Source organism: Podarcis erhardii (genome assembly GCF_964252035.2).
Source record: "Podarcis erhardii genome assembly, chromosome: 9".
NCBI classification, from domain to species: Eukaryota; Metazoa; Chordata; class Lepidosauria; order Squamata; family Lacertidae; genus Podarcis; species Podarcis erhardii.
In genome coordinates, this window is record NC_138512.1 from 40,321,813 (window position 1) to 40,336,854 (window position 15,042).

A 15,042-nucleotide genomic window follows, 5' to 3' on the forward strand; every position below is an offset into this window, starting at 1 on the left:
CTTGAATTACCTGATTCTGCAGTTCCTCCAGTTTACGCTTTCTTGCATGAAGAGCTTTACTTGGAAAAGCCCAAAAATAATTTGAAGTCCCAATCCTGTCCGTGTCCACCATACTATCATCGACTAAGCTCTGTAAGACCTCCTTCACCGACATAGCAGCTGTCAAGGACACAAACACTGCATTAGAACACTTTTACTGGACATTGAGAACTCTGGCTAATTCTGAAACCATACTATATACTACAAGTATGGTACTTGGGCAAATTCTGCCAGTCACTGCAGGACAGTATGGATTAAATTAGGCTTGCTGAGCATGAACTTCCCATAGGCTGGCAACTGTGAGAACAGGATGCTGTGCTAGATGAGCCACTGGCCTGACCCAGGAAGCTCATATTGCACTTCTAAGAGAATCTCTGCCACAAGGCATGAAAATTGTCATGTGATGGGAAAATATTCATGTGACATATTCCTCAGAAGATGACATAAGACTCTACTCTAGCGGAATAACTGAGAGTGGTTCTGTAGGGTATGCTACTGTTAGTACCAGTACAGTGGTACCTCGGGTTACATACGCTTCAGGTTACAGACTCCGCTAATCCAGAAATAGTACCTCGGGTTAAGAACTTTGCTTCAGGATGAGAACTGAAATCGTGCTCCGGCGGCGTGGCAGCAGCGGGAGGCCCCATTAGGTAAAGTGGTGCTTCAGGTTAAAAACAGTTTCAGGTTAAGAACAGACCTCCAGAACAAATTAAGTTCTTAACCCGAGGTACCACTGTACCTTCTTTTTAAATTAATTTTTATTAAAGATTTCTTAGTGTACAAAAATATGTGCATTGTCTCTTTTTTCAAGTTGTGTTTTCTACAGATCACTTACATTTGTTGTGAGACATGAGTGTTGCATGCAGTATTTAGGTTGGGAAGAAAAGAGGGGGGAAAGAGTGGGAGGGAGCATAGGGTGGGGTGGAGTGGCAATGCTTCTATTTTTCTACTTAGTGTATGTGTGGGGTTCTGTGTCAGCGTCACGTGTGTGGGTTCTCTTTCTATTCACCTGCTATATTTCCTTGGTGGTGAGAAAGGTTGGGGTGGCTTAGGGTGTGCTTGGTTGTCTTTGGTTGGCTTTGTTTATGTGTGTGAGTGTGTTGGTTTTTGGGTCAGGCTAGACATATTGATTTGTATGCTGTCAGTGAATTATTGTTGTTGTCTTGTTGGGCTATATATGTGATAAAGGGGAACCCAACCAGGGTGAAGGTGTCTTCTTCTATTTGTCCCCATGTCAGATTCAGTTTATTGGTTAATTTTTCTTCTAATAAGGATGTTTCCTATACTATTAGAAACCATTGGACCATGTTTACTCCTGACAGCTCTCTCCAGTCTGGCTATGATGCTTCTGGCTACTGAGAGTAGATGGGTTATAAGCTCTGTATAATGTGAGTGGGAATTATTATCCTGGAAGATGTCAAGAGGCCACGTCTGTAGTTTCCAAGGGACTTACTGAACTCATTCAACAGCCATCGTTGCGAGGTCATGGTATTATTATTATTATTACTATTATTATTTATTAAATTAAACTGGAAGGGGTATTGTTTTTATATTCTACCTGTTCCAAGATAATTCTGAATAGTAGCATGGTGCAAGTTTTATTTATTTGGGTATCTAGCCCTTGCCATCTTAAATCTCACAGCTCATTATAATTTCTAAAATAAACTAGTCAAAAGGAAATGCACACAAAGTCTCGGGCACAGAAAACTTAGCTCTAGTCTCCAAAATCAGCCCAAATAAAAGTTATTTAGTGTATTGAATCAAGTTGTACTCGGGGTCGCCCACTAAAATGAATGATTCTACGTTAGTAATTTTTAATAATGTCAATTGGATACAACTCATCATATCTAGAGCAGGTTTTGGGAATTTCTGGCTCTTGAAATGTTGTTGGCATACAATTCCCATCATCTCTGACTACTAGCCATGCAACCCCTGATTTAGATGTTGTTCAGAGTACAGAAAATTTGTAGAGTAAAAAAAATTAAGACTTGTTTAGGCATTGCTGAAATTGCCTCTCTATGTCCCCCTGCTGCCCAAATCTGGCACACAGATGACATAACCACAGCTGACATATTGCAGAGGAACACAGGGAATAGAACTGGTCTCTTTGGCAGGTATGTCAGAAACAATTATATGCAACATACTTTGAATTCCTAAAATGGCTACAGAACCAAAAAAAATTTAAGCATTCACCTTTTATAAAAAAAAAAAATCACTTGTCTGGCCAAAGAAGAAAACAACTCCCTCCCCCCACAGTCCATTTTTAGCATTTCAATTATATATTAATTATGGAGCAAGAAGTGTTATATGTGTGTAGAAATTCCACACAAACAACAAGGTCAGTATGTTTTGATTCTCCCTTGTTCCTCCCTTATCAGCCTACAGCAACTATGGGGAACTGTCCAGCTTGCAGGCATAATTCAGTCCACTGGGTCTCTCCATCTGGTCCATCAGGCTGTTCTAGCCAAGCCACACCCACATCAGGTATGAGGCATCCAAATAAGTGGTTGGACCAAAGGGAGTCTGCAAGCACCACAGATCAGCAGATTGGCAACTCCTGCAAATACCTGTGCATAGCTTTCTGCAAGCACCGACAACTAGGTAAGTGTCAAGGCTTGCATAACTCCATACGTGGTGCTGTGCAAATCCCAACAATCAGCTAATTGACACCAAGACAAAAATGGGTTCCCTGGCGTGATTGTGAAAACAGGTGATTGATATGTGGGCACCCCCATCAACCTGCCAAACTTGGCCCATGGGGCAAGGGGTGGAAGGGAGAAGTAAGGATCTGCCTGATGGTCAGATCCAGTTCCCTAGCCCTCCACCTACACCATGAAGAGCACAGCACTTGTATAGTTCCTTACAATACTGCTATTTAGATCACGTTCTTAAAGTTTATGCGTGAATAGGATGTGATACATAGCTGTCAACGTTTCCCCTTTTTTAAGGGAAATTTCCTTATTCCAAATAGGATCCTCGCAAGAAAAGGGAAAAGCTGACAGCTATGATGTGATTCCCTGGCAAAACTGTTTGCTATTATGAGTAAAAGGTTGGTGGGAAATAAGTCTAGGTACTCACTGATTCCTTTCTCTTTTGGAGCAATTTTTTCAATGTCTTTTAGTTGGAATACATCTTTCTGTCACAAATAAAATAAAAATAACATACACATCATCCATAATCACACAATGACTCTGAAATTCCTTCAATTAATCTAAGGGCTTGTGGTTTTAAGACTAACATTTATGACTCAGTGCGCTTTGCAGCTTACATAAGTTACTGCACCACATTACTGCTTTCACATATGGGAACTGGCTATCCTTCTGATTAATTTCCTACCTGCGCCTTTCTGGGAGCAACAGAAGCTCCCAGGAATTATCTAAGGTCATATTCCATACCGTACTGTACTCTCATACCATTTTAGCAGTCATAGCTTTTCTCCAAAGAACCTTGAGAACTGTAGTTTGTCAAGGGTTCTAGGAAATGTAGTTTTTTGAGGGTAAATTACAGTTACCAGGCCTCCTAGGAGAAGACATGACTGTTAAAGCAGTATTAATGTAGTTTAAATGTATGGTGTGAATGTGATCTAAAACCACCTTACTTATTTGTGATCAAGACAAGTCTACACTTGCTACTGGGCAAATTGGAAACAGTAAAATATCCATATATATATATATATATATATACACACACATACACACACACACACACACATACATACACACACACACATACACACACATATATATACATATACATATACATATACATATACATATACATATACATATACATATACATATACATATACATATATATATATAAAGTCTCAAGCATGAAGATATTTCTGCATTTTGGACAAACACCGACTCCCTTGGCCTAAAAAGTAAGATTAGCGCCGCACCCCATAGTCACCTTTGACTGGACTTAACCGTCTAGGGGTCATTTAGGTTTATGCAATTCAGAGCTACATACAGATTGATTTCTGAAAACATCTTGGAACATCTTACTTTAAAGAAAGAATGGAAAAGCTGCATCCCTTCAAAATGCTGCTGTACTCCAATTCCCACCAGCCTGTCAGCATGGCTAATGGTTGGGGATGATGGGAGCTGTAGTCCAAGAATGTGTGGGGTTTAAACATCTCTGCTTTAATTAATGCAGTCCTGGTTGTCAACCACACAGGTAGCCAACTTCAATAGGTGCTCACCATACCAGAAGGAGAATGCAGGTCAAAGGCTCTCATACTGGTTTTGATACAGCCAGCTCTCTGTGCAAGCTTAGAGTACACCCCACTGTAGTACACATCCTTTCTGACATTATGGGGGCTTCTGGCACAAGAATTCAGTTTGCAGCAATCAGTTCTGGGCCAGCCCTACACACATTTGGCAACTGCATGTTTCAATTCTGGGTCAATACATGCTCACTGTGAAACATTCATAATGTTACCTACAACAACAAAGTATTACTTACTGTTTCAAAAAATATTTCCATCATCCGTGTTCTCTTCTCTTCAACACTCAGCCCCCTTTTCTTTGACTGAATAGGGGGGAAAACATGTTATGTTGTCGTTTATATAAACAGAGTGCTTTGGCTCAAAAGCCCCCAAAGCAGTGAATAGAATATAAATACAAAAGAAAGATACAATAAAAAACAACAATCGAACTGCTCAGTAATACACATTAACTTCCTATGCCTCCCATATGGACTGTAAGTAGTGTTTTAGTTTGGGTTATAGTTATAAGCCTACTATGCAAGAACTTTCCACCTTGGCTTGAATCCAAATGAGTGAATTGGCTAAATCTCTGCTGGAAGGATAAAGGTCATAAATGGTGCTGAATTAAAAGATGGGAAAGAAAGGTGGCATGATACATTATGAGGTCATGGGGTTACACCTGGTGTGGGTCTGACAACATAAGTCCATTAAGACTTTAATTGGTATTATTAGATTATATTGATTTTGGCCTATGTAATCGATGAACTACTAAGACCTAATTACCAGGATATGCAGAATCAGTTTCTGTTCATGTTCAGCCCTTCAGAAGAAAAGCCTGCTGTGACAACCCCCCTTGAATAAAAATTGCACGCAATTCTGAGAATATGAGTGGGAATGCACATTCAGAGCGATCTCCTGGGTTTTATTTGCCACAGTTGTTGGCACTTTTAATTTTTTTAAAGAAGCTTAGCAATTAGCTGTTACAGGGAAAGTCAAAGGTCAGAGGGGAACCCATAATGGTATGCCCAGGACTCTTGCTGCAAACTACATAACCTCTCCTTCCAAATACATTTGAATGAATCCTAAATATTCCTAGCCTGTCCTACACTGCAAACCTATACATGTCTATTCTGAATTCTGTGGGACACTCTTTCAGGTAAGCATATGATTCCACCATTCATTATGCACCACAAGCATTATCAAGCATGATGACCCACATTCAGAATATTGGCAGGCAGCACATTTAGGATGAGTAACAAGATTTGAAACAATGACTAACACCACCTGCAATATAAGCTTCTTCTTTTTAAGTAAACTACCACAGAAGTAATTGTTTGCTTACTCCAAGCCTCTCTTCCCTTGCCTTTCTCATCTATGCCATGCCAAGAGATGGCATACAATAGGAAAATCTGAGACTTCCCAGAATAATCAATACATTTTGAATACTTGATACTTTTGCATCTACACGTCTCCTTAGAAGTCACACTTCCTTCAGTTGGATATATTCCAAATTAAGCATGCACAGGGTTGCTATGCACAGCTCATTTCCAGTACAGCGGTACCTCTGTTTAGAACTTAATTTGTTCCGGAGGTCTGTTCTTAACCTGAAACCGTTCTTAACCTGAGGCACCACTTTAGCTAATAGGGCTTAACCCGAGGTATTACTTCCAGGTTAGCGGAGTCTGTAACCCGAAGTGTCTGTAACCCGAAGCGTTTGTAACCCATTGTACCACTGTAATAGAATGCATATTTTTTAAGCAAGAGGGCTGCTCCCCCCTCCCCCAGCAGCAACATCCTCAGTAATACATAAATGTGTGTCACAGTGGCCTTGTAAATGAGACCACAATATACTTGCCAGCAAACAAAACAAACCATAGCCCTGAAAGAGCTTGTATAGTCTGTGTTTCCATCCTGGTTGCAGAGTAGGTGGAATCCCTTCTCTGTGACCAGCGTGGAAACACAAAATAATGGCCTTGGCTATTTTTTTATTTTTTAAAAAAGCTTTTTCTTAAATAGCCTTGGAGAAAAGACATAGCCGAGTTTACTGAATCCACAGAAACCAAGTGGACTGGAGGAGAAGAAATGGAGAGAGATCTACCCCTCTTCCATCAGCCAATTCATTCACCTGCACAAAATTCCTAGTTGCCTGTGGCTACCAGGCAAAATATTAAATACATGGCTTGGACACATGCTCTGTTATATGTGTTATATCTGGGGAGCATAACACAAAGACTAAAATGCACGTGGGAGACATATTGCATAAAAAAGTCTCAAGCCACAGTGTGGAAAAAAATCCTTTCAATCTCTTGGGGAAGCAAGTTAGGTAAGCATGCCAGGACATGGGTTTTCAACCCAAAGCAGTGACAAGATGCAATATTAAATTTCTGTCCTACCGAGAGTTCTGTTATACTTGCCTGGAAATGCTGACATCTACATGCTCTTTAACCCAGCGTGGTTTTACTTGTGATTCTCAGAATGTGTGAGAAGCAACAGGTGTTATAAGTGTTAAAAACTCAGCAGCATGAGAACTTCAGCGGAGCTGCTGGCAGCAGGACTGAAGAGAGGTTGTGGTAATTGACCTGCTCAACCCAAACAGAGGTTTTTAACCCCTCATTTCATTTACTGAGCGGTGCTAGTCTGCAAGGTATTTCCTGCAGGTTCATGGCACTGCAGTGTGGATAAGCAGCTGCATCTCTACTAGTTGTGCGCATGAAAGCCTATTACTTGCAAACCAGACAAAGAATAAGAATTAAAGTTTATCATATAGGATGCTGGTATTGTAAGTCAGCTTCCCACATGTTCCTGCGTGTCTTCCTTTTCACTGAAACTTACTTGTTGAGTATGTACACTGTAATCAAAGGCGATGGAGAAATGAACAACTGGTCATTCAAACTTATGCTATAGTCCATGCACAAAGACCAGGAGCTTGCTGCCTTTCGCTAGTATGCAAGCAGGTTTTGGGGGGAAATTTAAATATTTAGCCCACTCCCATCTCAAAAAGCTTAACGTGAAAATATCATTAGAAATCCATACGAACATTTCACGCATTGGATGAGCAGTCTTCCAGCCATAAATCCACAGACCTTCCGGGGTCCCTCCGAATGAAACTCACTGACTGCTGGTGGTCCCCTGACCCCTTATACCTTGTCTGGTATAAACCACTATGAATGCCTCAATGGCACACTGCTGAATACAACTACAAAAAGGACACCTATCTCACCCGTTTATCTAGCTAATGTTTGCTTATCTCCCATCAAAATCAATGCCTGTCTTCAGAGAGACGTCACACCCGCCCCTGCCATTCTGACCGCAGGCACAATGACGCAATTCACTGTCACTTTCGGCCCTAGCTTACCTCGCAGGGTTGTTGAGAGGACAACATGGAAGAAAGTTCGGGGGGCTGTCTTGGAAGAAGGGCGGAATATACATAGAGAGTGAGTGAGTAAAGGGACCCCTGACCATTAGGTCCAGTTGCAGACAACTCTGGGGTTGTGGTGCTCATCTCGCTTTACTGGCCAAGGGAGCTGGCGTACAGCTTCTGCGTCATGTGGCCAGCATGACTTCTGGCGAACCAGAGCAGCGCGCGGAAACACTGTTTACCTTCCCGCCAGAGTGGTACCTATTTATCTGCTTGCACTTTGAGGTGCTTTGGAACTGCTAGGTTGGCAGGAGCAGGGACCGAGCAACGGGAGCTCCGATCAGCAAGTCCTAGGCTCTGTGGTTTAACCCACAGCGCCACCTGCGTCCCTTATATATACAGTGTGTGTGTGTGTGTGTGTGTGTGTGTGTACACACACACTATATATGGGAAAGATGTCCCACAAATATATGGGAAAGAAGTCCATTAATGTGGACTTTTTCTGAGGCAGCTGTGCTCTCATATAAAGCAAGGGAGCAGGAGAGCTACTTTAAAGGGTCGCCCCCTCCGCGCTGCGCCTGCCGAATAGCCGCCTGCGCCGACCCGCGAGCAGCGCATTCCCCCCGCTCCACTGCAACCTGAACCCGCCCTCAGCCACAGCATCCCCGCCGCACAGGGAACTGGTTGGCAGCGCGGGAGGAGCCCGGCAGGAGCGCGGAGAGCCCAAGAGGCGGCGGCGGCGGCGATCACTTACCATGTTTCTTCCTTCCCTCCCCGGATGGCGGGAATTTGAGTTTGAGGGGGAAGAGACCCCGACGCTGCTCCGCCCCCTCCCTCCCTGGTACGCTACCGCCACCTGGCGCCTTTAAGGAGGTACTGCAGCCCCGCCGAGCCGGCCCTGCCCTGCCCTTTATAACTCGCCGCCGCCTCTCTCGCTCCACCCTTATCTCCATAGAGCTAGGAGGGAAGAAAAGTGGGAGAGGCGCGCGCCAGAGAACACACTTCCGGGAAAGTTTTCACCGGCTTCCTTTAATCCTCCGCCCTCCCAAAATGGACGTCGCTGTAGCCGAGCTCTTGCCATCTCAGTTGCTGGGTTTGGATTGCTTGCTTGTTTTTCGTGGAGGGTTTGGGGTTTTTTTTTCCCTGTTGTTGATTTGCTCTTTATTTGTTATTACGTTTTTAATGACCGCTGTTGGAACACAGTATCTTGCAAACTGGCACAGTGAGTTAGTGAGTTAGTTACTTATCCAAATAAAGTTATTAATAAGCCCACAATATAGACGTCTGAAACGAGGAACAAAATTGGAAAGGGGATCTCTCTCGTTCATTTGTCCTTCAACAACCACGCAGCAAGATAAAACAGCGCGTTTTCAGTCTGGAAAATAAAGGACCACGCTTCAGCCGGCTTCCGGGACTCTAATCTAACCTCCCGCCGCCCCCCAGTCTATGTTCCGCAGCACTTTTTTGCACGGTGGTTTCTCCCTGCTCCTCACTCTACATCTGACAAGAGCGAGAAAACCTATCTGCAGTATTCTGCTATGCCTCCAATGCAATCCCGCATAAGTACTATGTCTACCTGCAAAGATTATGAAACAGTTAATTCACACGAGAACCTTTGAAAGGATGTGGTGCTTCTTTTATTTAAAGACATTTGTATACCACTTCACTGTAAATAAAACCTCTAAACAGCCGCAAACGCAGCTTGCATCACTACCACAAATCATGCACAAAAATGCACGATTCTGCATTTGGAGAATCGAAGGGGTCGTTTAGTCAGAATTAGCAATAGTGCTATCTACAGCATAAAAGTCTGTTTGTTTCCACTACATGCTTCCTGTACATTGGTAAACCAACAAAGTAATCCTAAAAGTCTCGAGTGCTACTTTACTCTTATAAAGAAAACTGGACTCTTACAGAATTTTCGCTACTTGGGCAAACAGGACACATAAAAACACTATCAGCTACTTACTGTACTATAGACCTCCAGTAGGTGCACTGGTAGCAGAGTTTCTCAGCCAGTTCACAGCTCTTATTTCAAATTTCAAGCTGAACATGTGGATATCAGGGCCTGAAGTCTGGATCTTAGCACACCCTCTATGCCTTGGGTGTACATATGTGTGGAGACGACCTAACGTTCATTAGAATGCCTTCCCCTCTGCTTCTTTGTATATGTGTTATAAAATTATGTTCTTCAGTATATATTCTTCTTCTGCCCTATTAACAAGAAGTGCTCAACAAAGCAATACAAACAAATCAATACAACATTGTAAAAAAAAAAGGAAACATGAAAAAAAAGGAAACACACATTATTCATTTATTTTTATTTCTGGGGTTTGTGCATGATAAAAGATACACATTTGACTGAATTTTCCTATTGTTCCAACACAAGGTATTTTCTTTTCAGCTTTCTCTGTTAGATAAAGCATAAAAATACCATGGCATACACAAAGCTAAACCTACACACAAACACTCTTCAATGAACACCTTTCATCCTCAGCCTTAACTAGACATAGTTTATATTTCTTCTCAACAAGAGTGGGTGCATGGCTGTGGTGGGAAAGAAAGAAAAATTGACTTAAGATACTTCAGCATCGTTTTCAGAGAGTGCAAGACTTTATAGCATTCTTTAAACAAAACATATGAAACTGGCTTACAAAGCTGGAATGTACAAAAAAAGTCGTTCACTCCAAGGACTGGAAAGGTACAACATATTGAACAATTCAGTTTCTAGCGCAGGGAGATTACAATACACGATGCACATTATGGAACATTCCCATGTCATAAAGCAAGAAAGCAAACCACCAGGGTTAAGGCTGTGTTGCTCACAAACATCCACTTAAGCGTGGTACATTCATCGGAAACTACCACCATTTTGGAATCATCCTATGCTAAATACAAACATCTCCCATACATTCTCCAAACACAGACCTTCAAAATCATTGCTCACAGTTCATCTTCAACAGCATTTTCAATGGACATTAACATTTTGTTTCTTACTGTCATCCATTAAAAAGAAAATTTAAAAATTCATTTCCTCACACAACAAGCATAACTTAATGGGCACTTGTTTTCATTATGGCAACACTAGATCCTTAGTCATCAAAGAAAAAAATCAGCTGTAAAGTTGAAAGCCCTGTAATGTTTACGAAGGACAACAACAATAGACAATATTTTTCTTGCTACTTTGCTGAAACTTTAAATCAGTGTAAAAACTTTACTAGTATTTATCAGTTTTCCTTTTTTACAGTTTAAAAAAATCATTCAATGTACAGTTTGCGAGTTTATTGAAAAATGAACTGACAACATTTTTAGGCTTATTTTTAGCAAGTGTTTACCTTAATAAACACATGTACTTGCACTGCTCGTGATGCATTTACTACTTATTACACTACCTTTGGGCACCACTTGACAGAAGATGGACACTGCAAACATAAACCAGAATCACCAAAAAAACACCATGGGGCAACCTTTTACTACCAATCCATTTTAAGTCTGTAGTGCAGATGTGTCCTAGGGCTGTGGGTTTGGCAGTGTAAGTGGGGATGGGTCATGCCTTAGATCAGGGATTGGGAATGTGTGGCCCTCCATATGTTGCAATACAGATTCCATCATCTCTGATGATGGCCCATGGGGCTGATCAAAGTTAAGAGTCCAACAATATCAGCAGAGCCACAGGTGCCTTATCCCTGCCTTTGTAAACTCTGTAATTCTGGCAAATGTTTGCCCAGCCCCCCAAAAATGACTTTAAAAAAAGAAGTTACATTTATACAATGGTTATTTTTTTCATTTCTTCCATCAGCTAACCAGGTAAAGGACAACAATTGTGAACAACTGGAAATTGGTGAGCAAGAAACATTTTGATTATTGCTAGCTAATTTTCAAACGCTCATTTTGCCCCCTGCTCAGTTAGCTGATGTTGCTAAGCTTTCAAAATATCATCTGGCAAAAACATGAAATTCAACAATGCTCCAGACTAGCACCAGTTTGTAAATAGTGTGCATCACCAACAGATTATAAATCTTAACAATTTATCAAGGAAGAACCAGGATCTTTAAAATTAAAAAAAAGTTAGATATTGAGGGAAAGGCCACATTACCCTTAACATATGTTAGCTTTGTTGTAAAGGAAATAAGCAATAATTAAAATTTGAGTTGGTAGTACATACAACATTACTAAGGTATTATTTACTAGGATTAAGAAACAATTACTTTAGGAAAGCATTTGAAGGACAATGTCCGCATGCATGAAATGGTCTCCAAGTGTGAATTTATAACAATTTAAGTTTGTATGCTTCCCTAATACAATTCACTGGGAAGGGCTCCTACAAAAATTCCATTGAAATGTGAGCACAGATCTTCACTTGAAGTGAGAAGTTATCATGATGGACAGTTGTGCTCCTAGATCCAGTTTAAGAAATTGCCGAACTAAGAACAGTAACATTCAAGTGAATATTTCCTTTTGTCACAAGAACATGTTTATAAAAGCATAGGCATCTAAAATTTTAAGCCAGATTGGTTTGACAATATGTTGTGAATTACGTCTATAGTAATAACATACTTAACAGTTTGTGAGTTCCTTTATATTAAAAGTTCAATAACAATTACGAGACAGCTTAAGGTTTTTTTTGTTTTGTTTTTGCTTGCATGGCTTAATAAATACATATAAAATTGTAAATAGGATATCCCTTTTCACAAAGAATTTAAATAGATTTCAAGGTGGTTCAGTGTCTGAGACTAACAGCATGCAGTGTCTGTTTATTGCCTTTGCAGACACTCAAAAATATTAATCCAGGAACCATAAATTTAGATTCTTAACATTACTCATTTAAGATGTTTATTTTATAACAGTAAGTGAGAAGGAGTAAAAGCCTTTAAACAGTGTTTATCTATTCCTTAGTTTAAAACAACCAACTTTTTAGCTACTGTATTGTGGGAAAAAGTAGGTAATAATCTTCATTTTTGCAAGTCTTCTCATTGTACTCATTATTTAAATGTTTTAAGGCTCTACCCACCCCAAAAGTGCAGGCTGGCTGATATTACGATTCCACCCTGACAGGTCAAACTAAAGATCAAGAAGAAAAACGTAAAATTTGGGATTCACGAACCACACCATCAGGAATCTTCTTGCGTAAGGCCGGAGGCAATTTGTGACCCCACACTGCTGTCAAATGTATTTTTCTTCTCACTTGATGTAACAACGTAGGCAAACGTGTATTTGATGGAAATAACTTAAGCAAAAGGAGAAAACACATTGCAAGCACTGAGGTGAATCTGATAATTAGAAGTTGCAAGACTTGTATGTGGGAGGGGGAAGAGAGGGAAATAGACCCTTTCAGAACATTCTCTCATACACAGGGTTATGCACATTCCTGTTTGTTATCACCTACATTTATGCTCCTTGTTCTTTTGTTCCCCACACTACATGCACATATGAGGGAGGAAGTCATGAACAGTTTTTGAAATCCCTCTGTAGAACACTCTCGCACTCATAAGGATCTTCCAAGACTTGTTCAATTAATTCTGATGCTCAGTCTTTCTGGAATTCAAACAAATGCACACCTGCTTTGGTAACCCTTGGTTTTACCCAAAATGAAACAAACAAACAAAAAAACTGTCGACCACCAAACTCTCCTTTGGTTGCACAAGGCAGGCCCTCAGATGTGGTACATGTGTGGCTTATTATCCTATGTGAAAATGGGCAACTGGAACAAAGCAGATTGCTTTCATAAACCATAGCAAGAACCTGTCTGAAACACGGGTGTCAGGTGTGAAGCTAGCGAGGTTGACATAATGGCAATTAACTTCCTAATGAATCAGTACAGTGCTAATAGGAAACTGATTTTATGAAGTGCCATCAGTAATCTATCCCTATTGGAATATATTCCCATAGCTTTTTAGAAGTTTCAGGTTTCTGGAAAAATCCCTACAACACACACTGAGCAGTAGGAAAATTGATAAACATGTACATCAATCCCACAGAGGGCAAGAAGTTTGCATTGATTTTTATAGTGCTAGAAGTTAAGCTGCGTTAGGTCTGACAGGAAGGGCTAACCATATCTCTTTACTAAAAGAAACTACTCATTACAGTTACTAAGACTGAAGAATGTTACAAGTGTAATACTTACTAGAGCTATGCGATCTAGAAGACTCCCAGACTTCCTGCTGGGTTAAATAATGCTCTACAGTAACAATTTCCAAAAATGGAAGCTTTAAACAAGTGCTCCCATTCACATGTTAAATAAACGCTTTAGATCATGTTGCTTTTAAAATTATTTCCCCTCCTTCAGAACCTCACCCCCCCCTGTCAAATACATGAACGCCTGATCTACAAGCCGCAGTTCACATGTCTAGTATCCCATTGTCTCTAAATTCGGTGGGGAGGGAAGAGGGTCTTATTTATTAATCCTTATAATCAGTTCAGTGCGTAACGTATGAGGTGCAAGTCCTATGTAAACAAGGTAGGTTTGGAAATTAAAAAAAAACAAAAACTGGAGACTCCTTCAGTATTAAAATTGAAATATTTAAGAAGTAGACATCCTACACACAAAAAAGATCTATGTTGGCCCTCAGAGGCTAGTAACTTCTTGAGCAGGAGCCGCCGCAGTTGTTACTGTAAGTATCGATAGACTTTGAAGCAGTGATTGCCAGAGTCTGCAACTACAACATGACCATCTGAAGTAAGGGCCAGACCTTGCGGACCATACAGTGGATCGGCGGATGTGTTAATATAGGATAAAAAGGATCCACTCCCATCAAAAACCTGCGAAAAAGGCAAAGAGAGAATGTCAGCCAAAGACAGTGAACTGTGGATACCTAGAAGCTAATATGCATAAATGCAGGCAGCCACGCAGATTCACATGAAGTAAATAGAATTGTAGAAGGTGGCAAAGTCACCAGCTACGACCCTATCTGCTGAAAGTCTGCCATGGTCACACCCAGACTAGACTGACATAATTTAATCTGCCTGAGGCTGTATTTAGAGATAGTTCACAGCCACCCAGAGTGGCTGGGGAAACCCAGTCAGATGGGCGGGTACAACAACAACAACAACAACAACAACAACAACAGGAATGTAGCTGCAAGGATGCTTGCTGGGACCTAGGCTCAGAGCATAGACACACCAATACTTTCTAATCATTTTCAGGCTTAACTTAAAGCACTGGCATTGCTCTTTAAAGCTCTAAATATTTTGGGAAAAGGTTACCTGAAGGGCTGTCTGCACCCATAGAAAACTCTCAGACCTGCCTTTAAGAGCCACCAGACTGGTGGGCATAAGAGACAGAGCCTTTTCAACAGTGGCCCAAATAACCTTGGAATTCTCTCCCAGTACGTATGGCCCATCTTAATATAAATTTTAAAAAACTGTTTTGAACTCCATTCTCTTAAAAGTGCCCTGGGTTGGGTACGAAATTTCTTGAAACAGCTGCTGCTGTTCT

The 15,042-nt window shown here is 41.0% G+C and overlaps 2 protein-coding genes across 6 annotated transcripts in view; both read right to left on the bottom strand.

The window, feature by feature from the left end:
- MND1 (meiotic nuclear divisions 1) overlaps positions 1–8,520 on the bottom strand; it is a 33,628-nt gene extending 25,108 nt beyond the window's left edge. The window contains exons 1-4 of the mRNA XM_081875504.1: positions 8,362–8,520; positions 4,507–4,572; positions 3,118–3,175; positions 11–159 (exon numbers count right to left, since the gene is read on the bottom strand). Of these exons, the coding sequence (XP_081731630.1) occupies positions 11–159; positions 3,118–3,175; positions 4,507–4,572; positions 8,362–8,364 (276 nt within the window). The 5' untranslated portion in view covers positions 8,365–8,520. The remainder of the gene's footprint in view (positions 1–10; positions 160–3,117; positions 3,176–4,506; positions 4,573–8,361) is intronic.
- Positions 8,521–9,911: 1,391 nt separating this feature from the next.
- Positions 9,912–15,042, bottom strand: part of TRIM2 (tripartite motif containing 2) — a 54,946-nt gene continuing 49,815 nt past the window's right edge. For all 5 annotated transcript variants that reach the window (XM_081875319.1, XM_081875322.1, XM_081875320.1 and 2 more), the window contains exon 12: positions 9,912–14,366. In XM_081875319.1, coding sequence (XP_081731445.1) covers positions 14,214–14,366 — 153 coding nt within the window. In that variant the 3' untranslated portion in view covers positions 9,912–14,213. The remainder of the gene's footprint in view (positions 14,367–15,042) is intronic.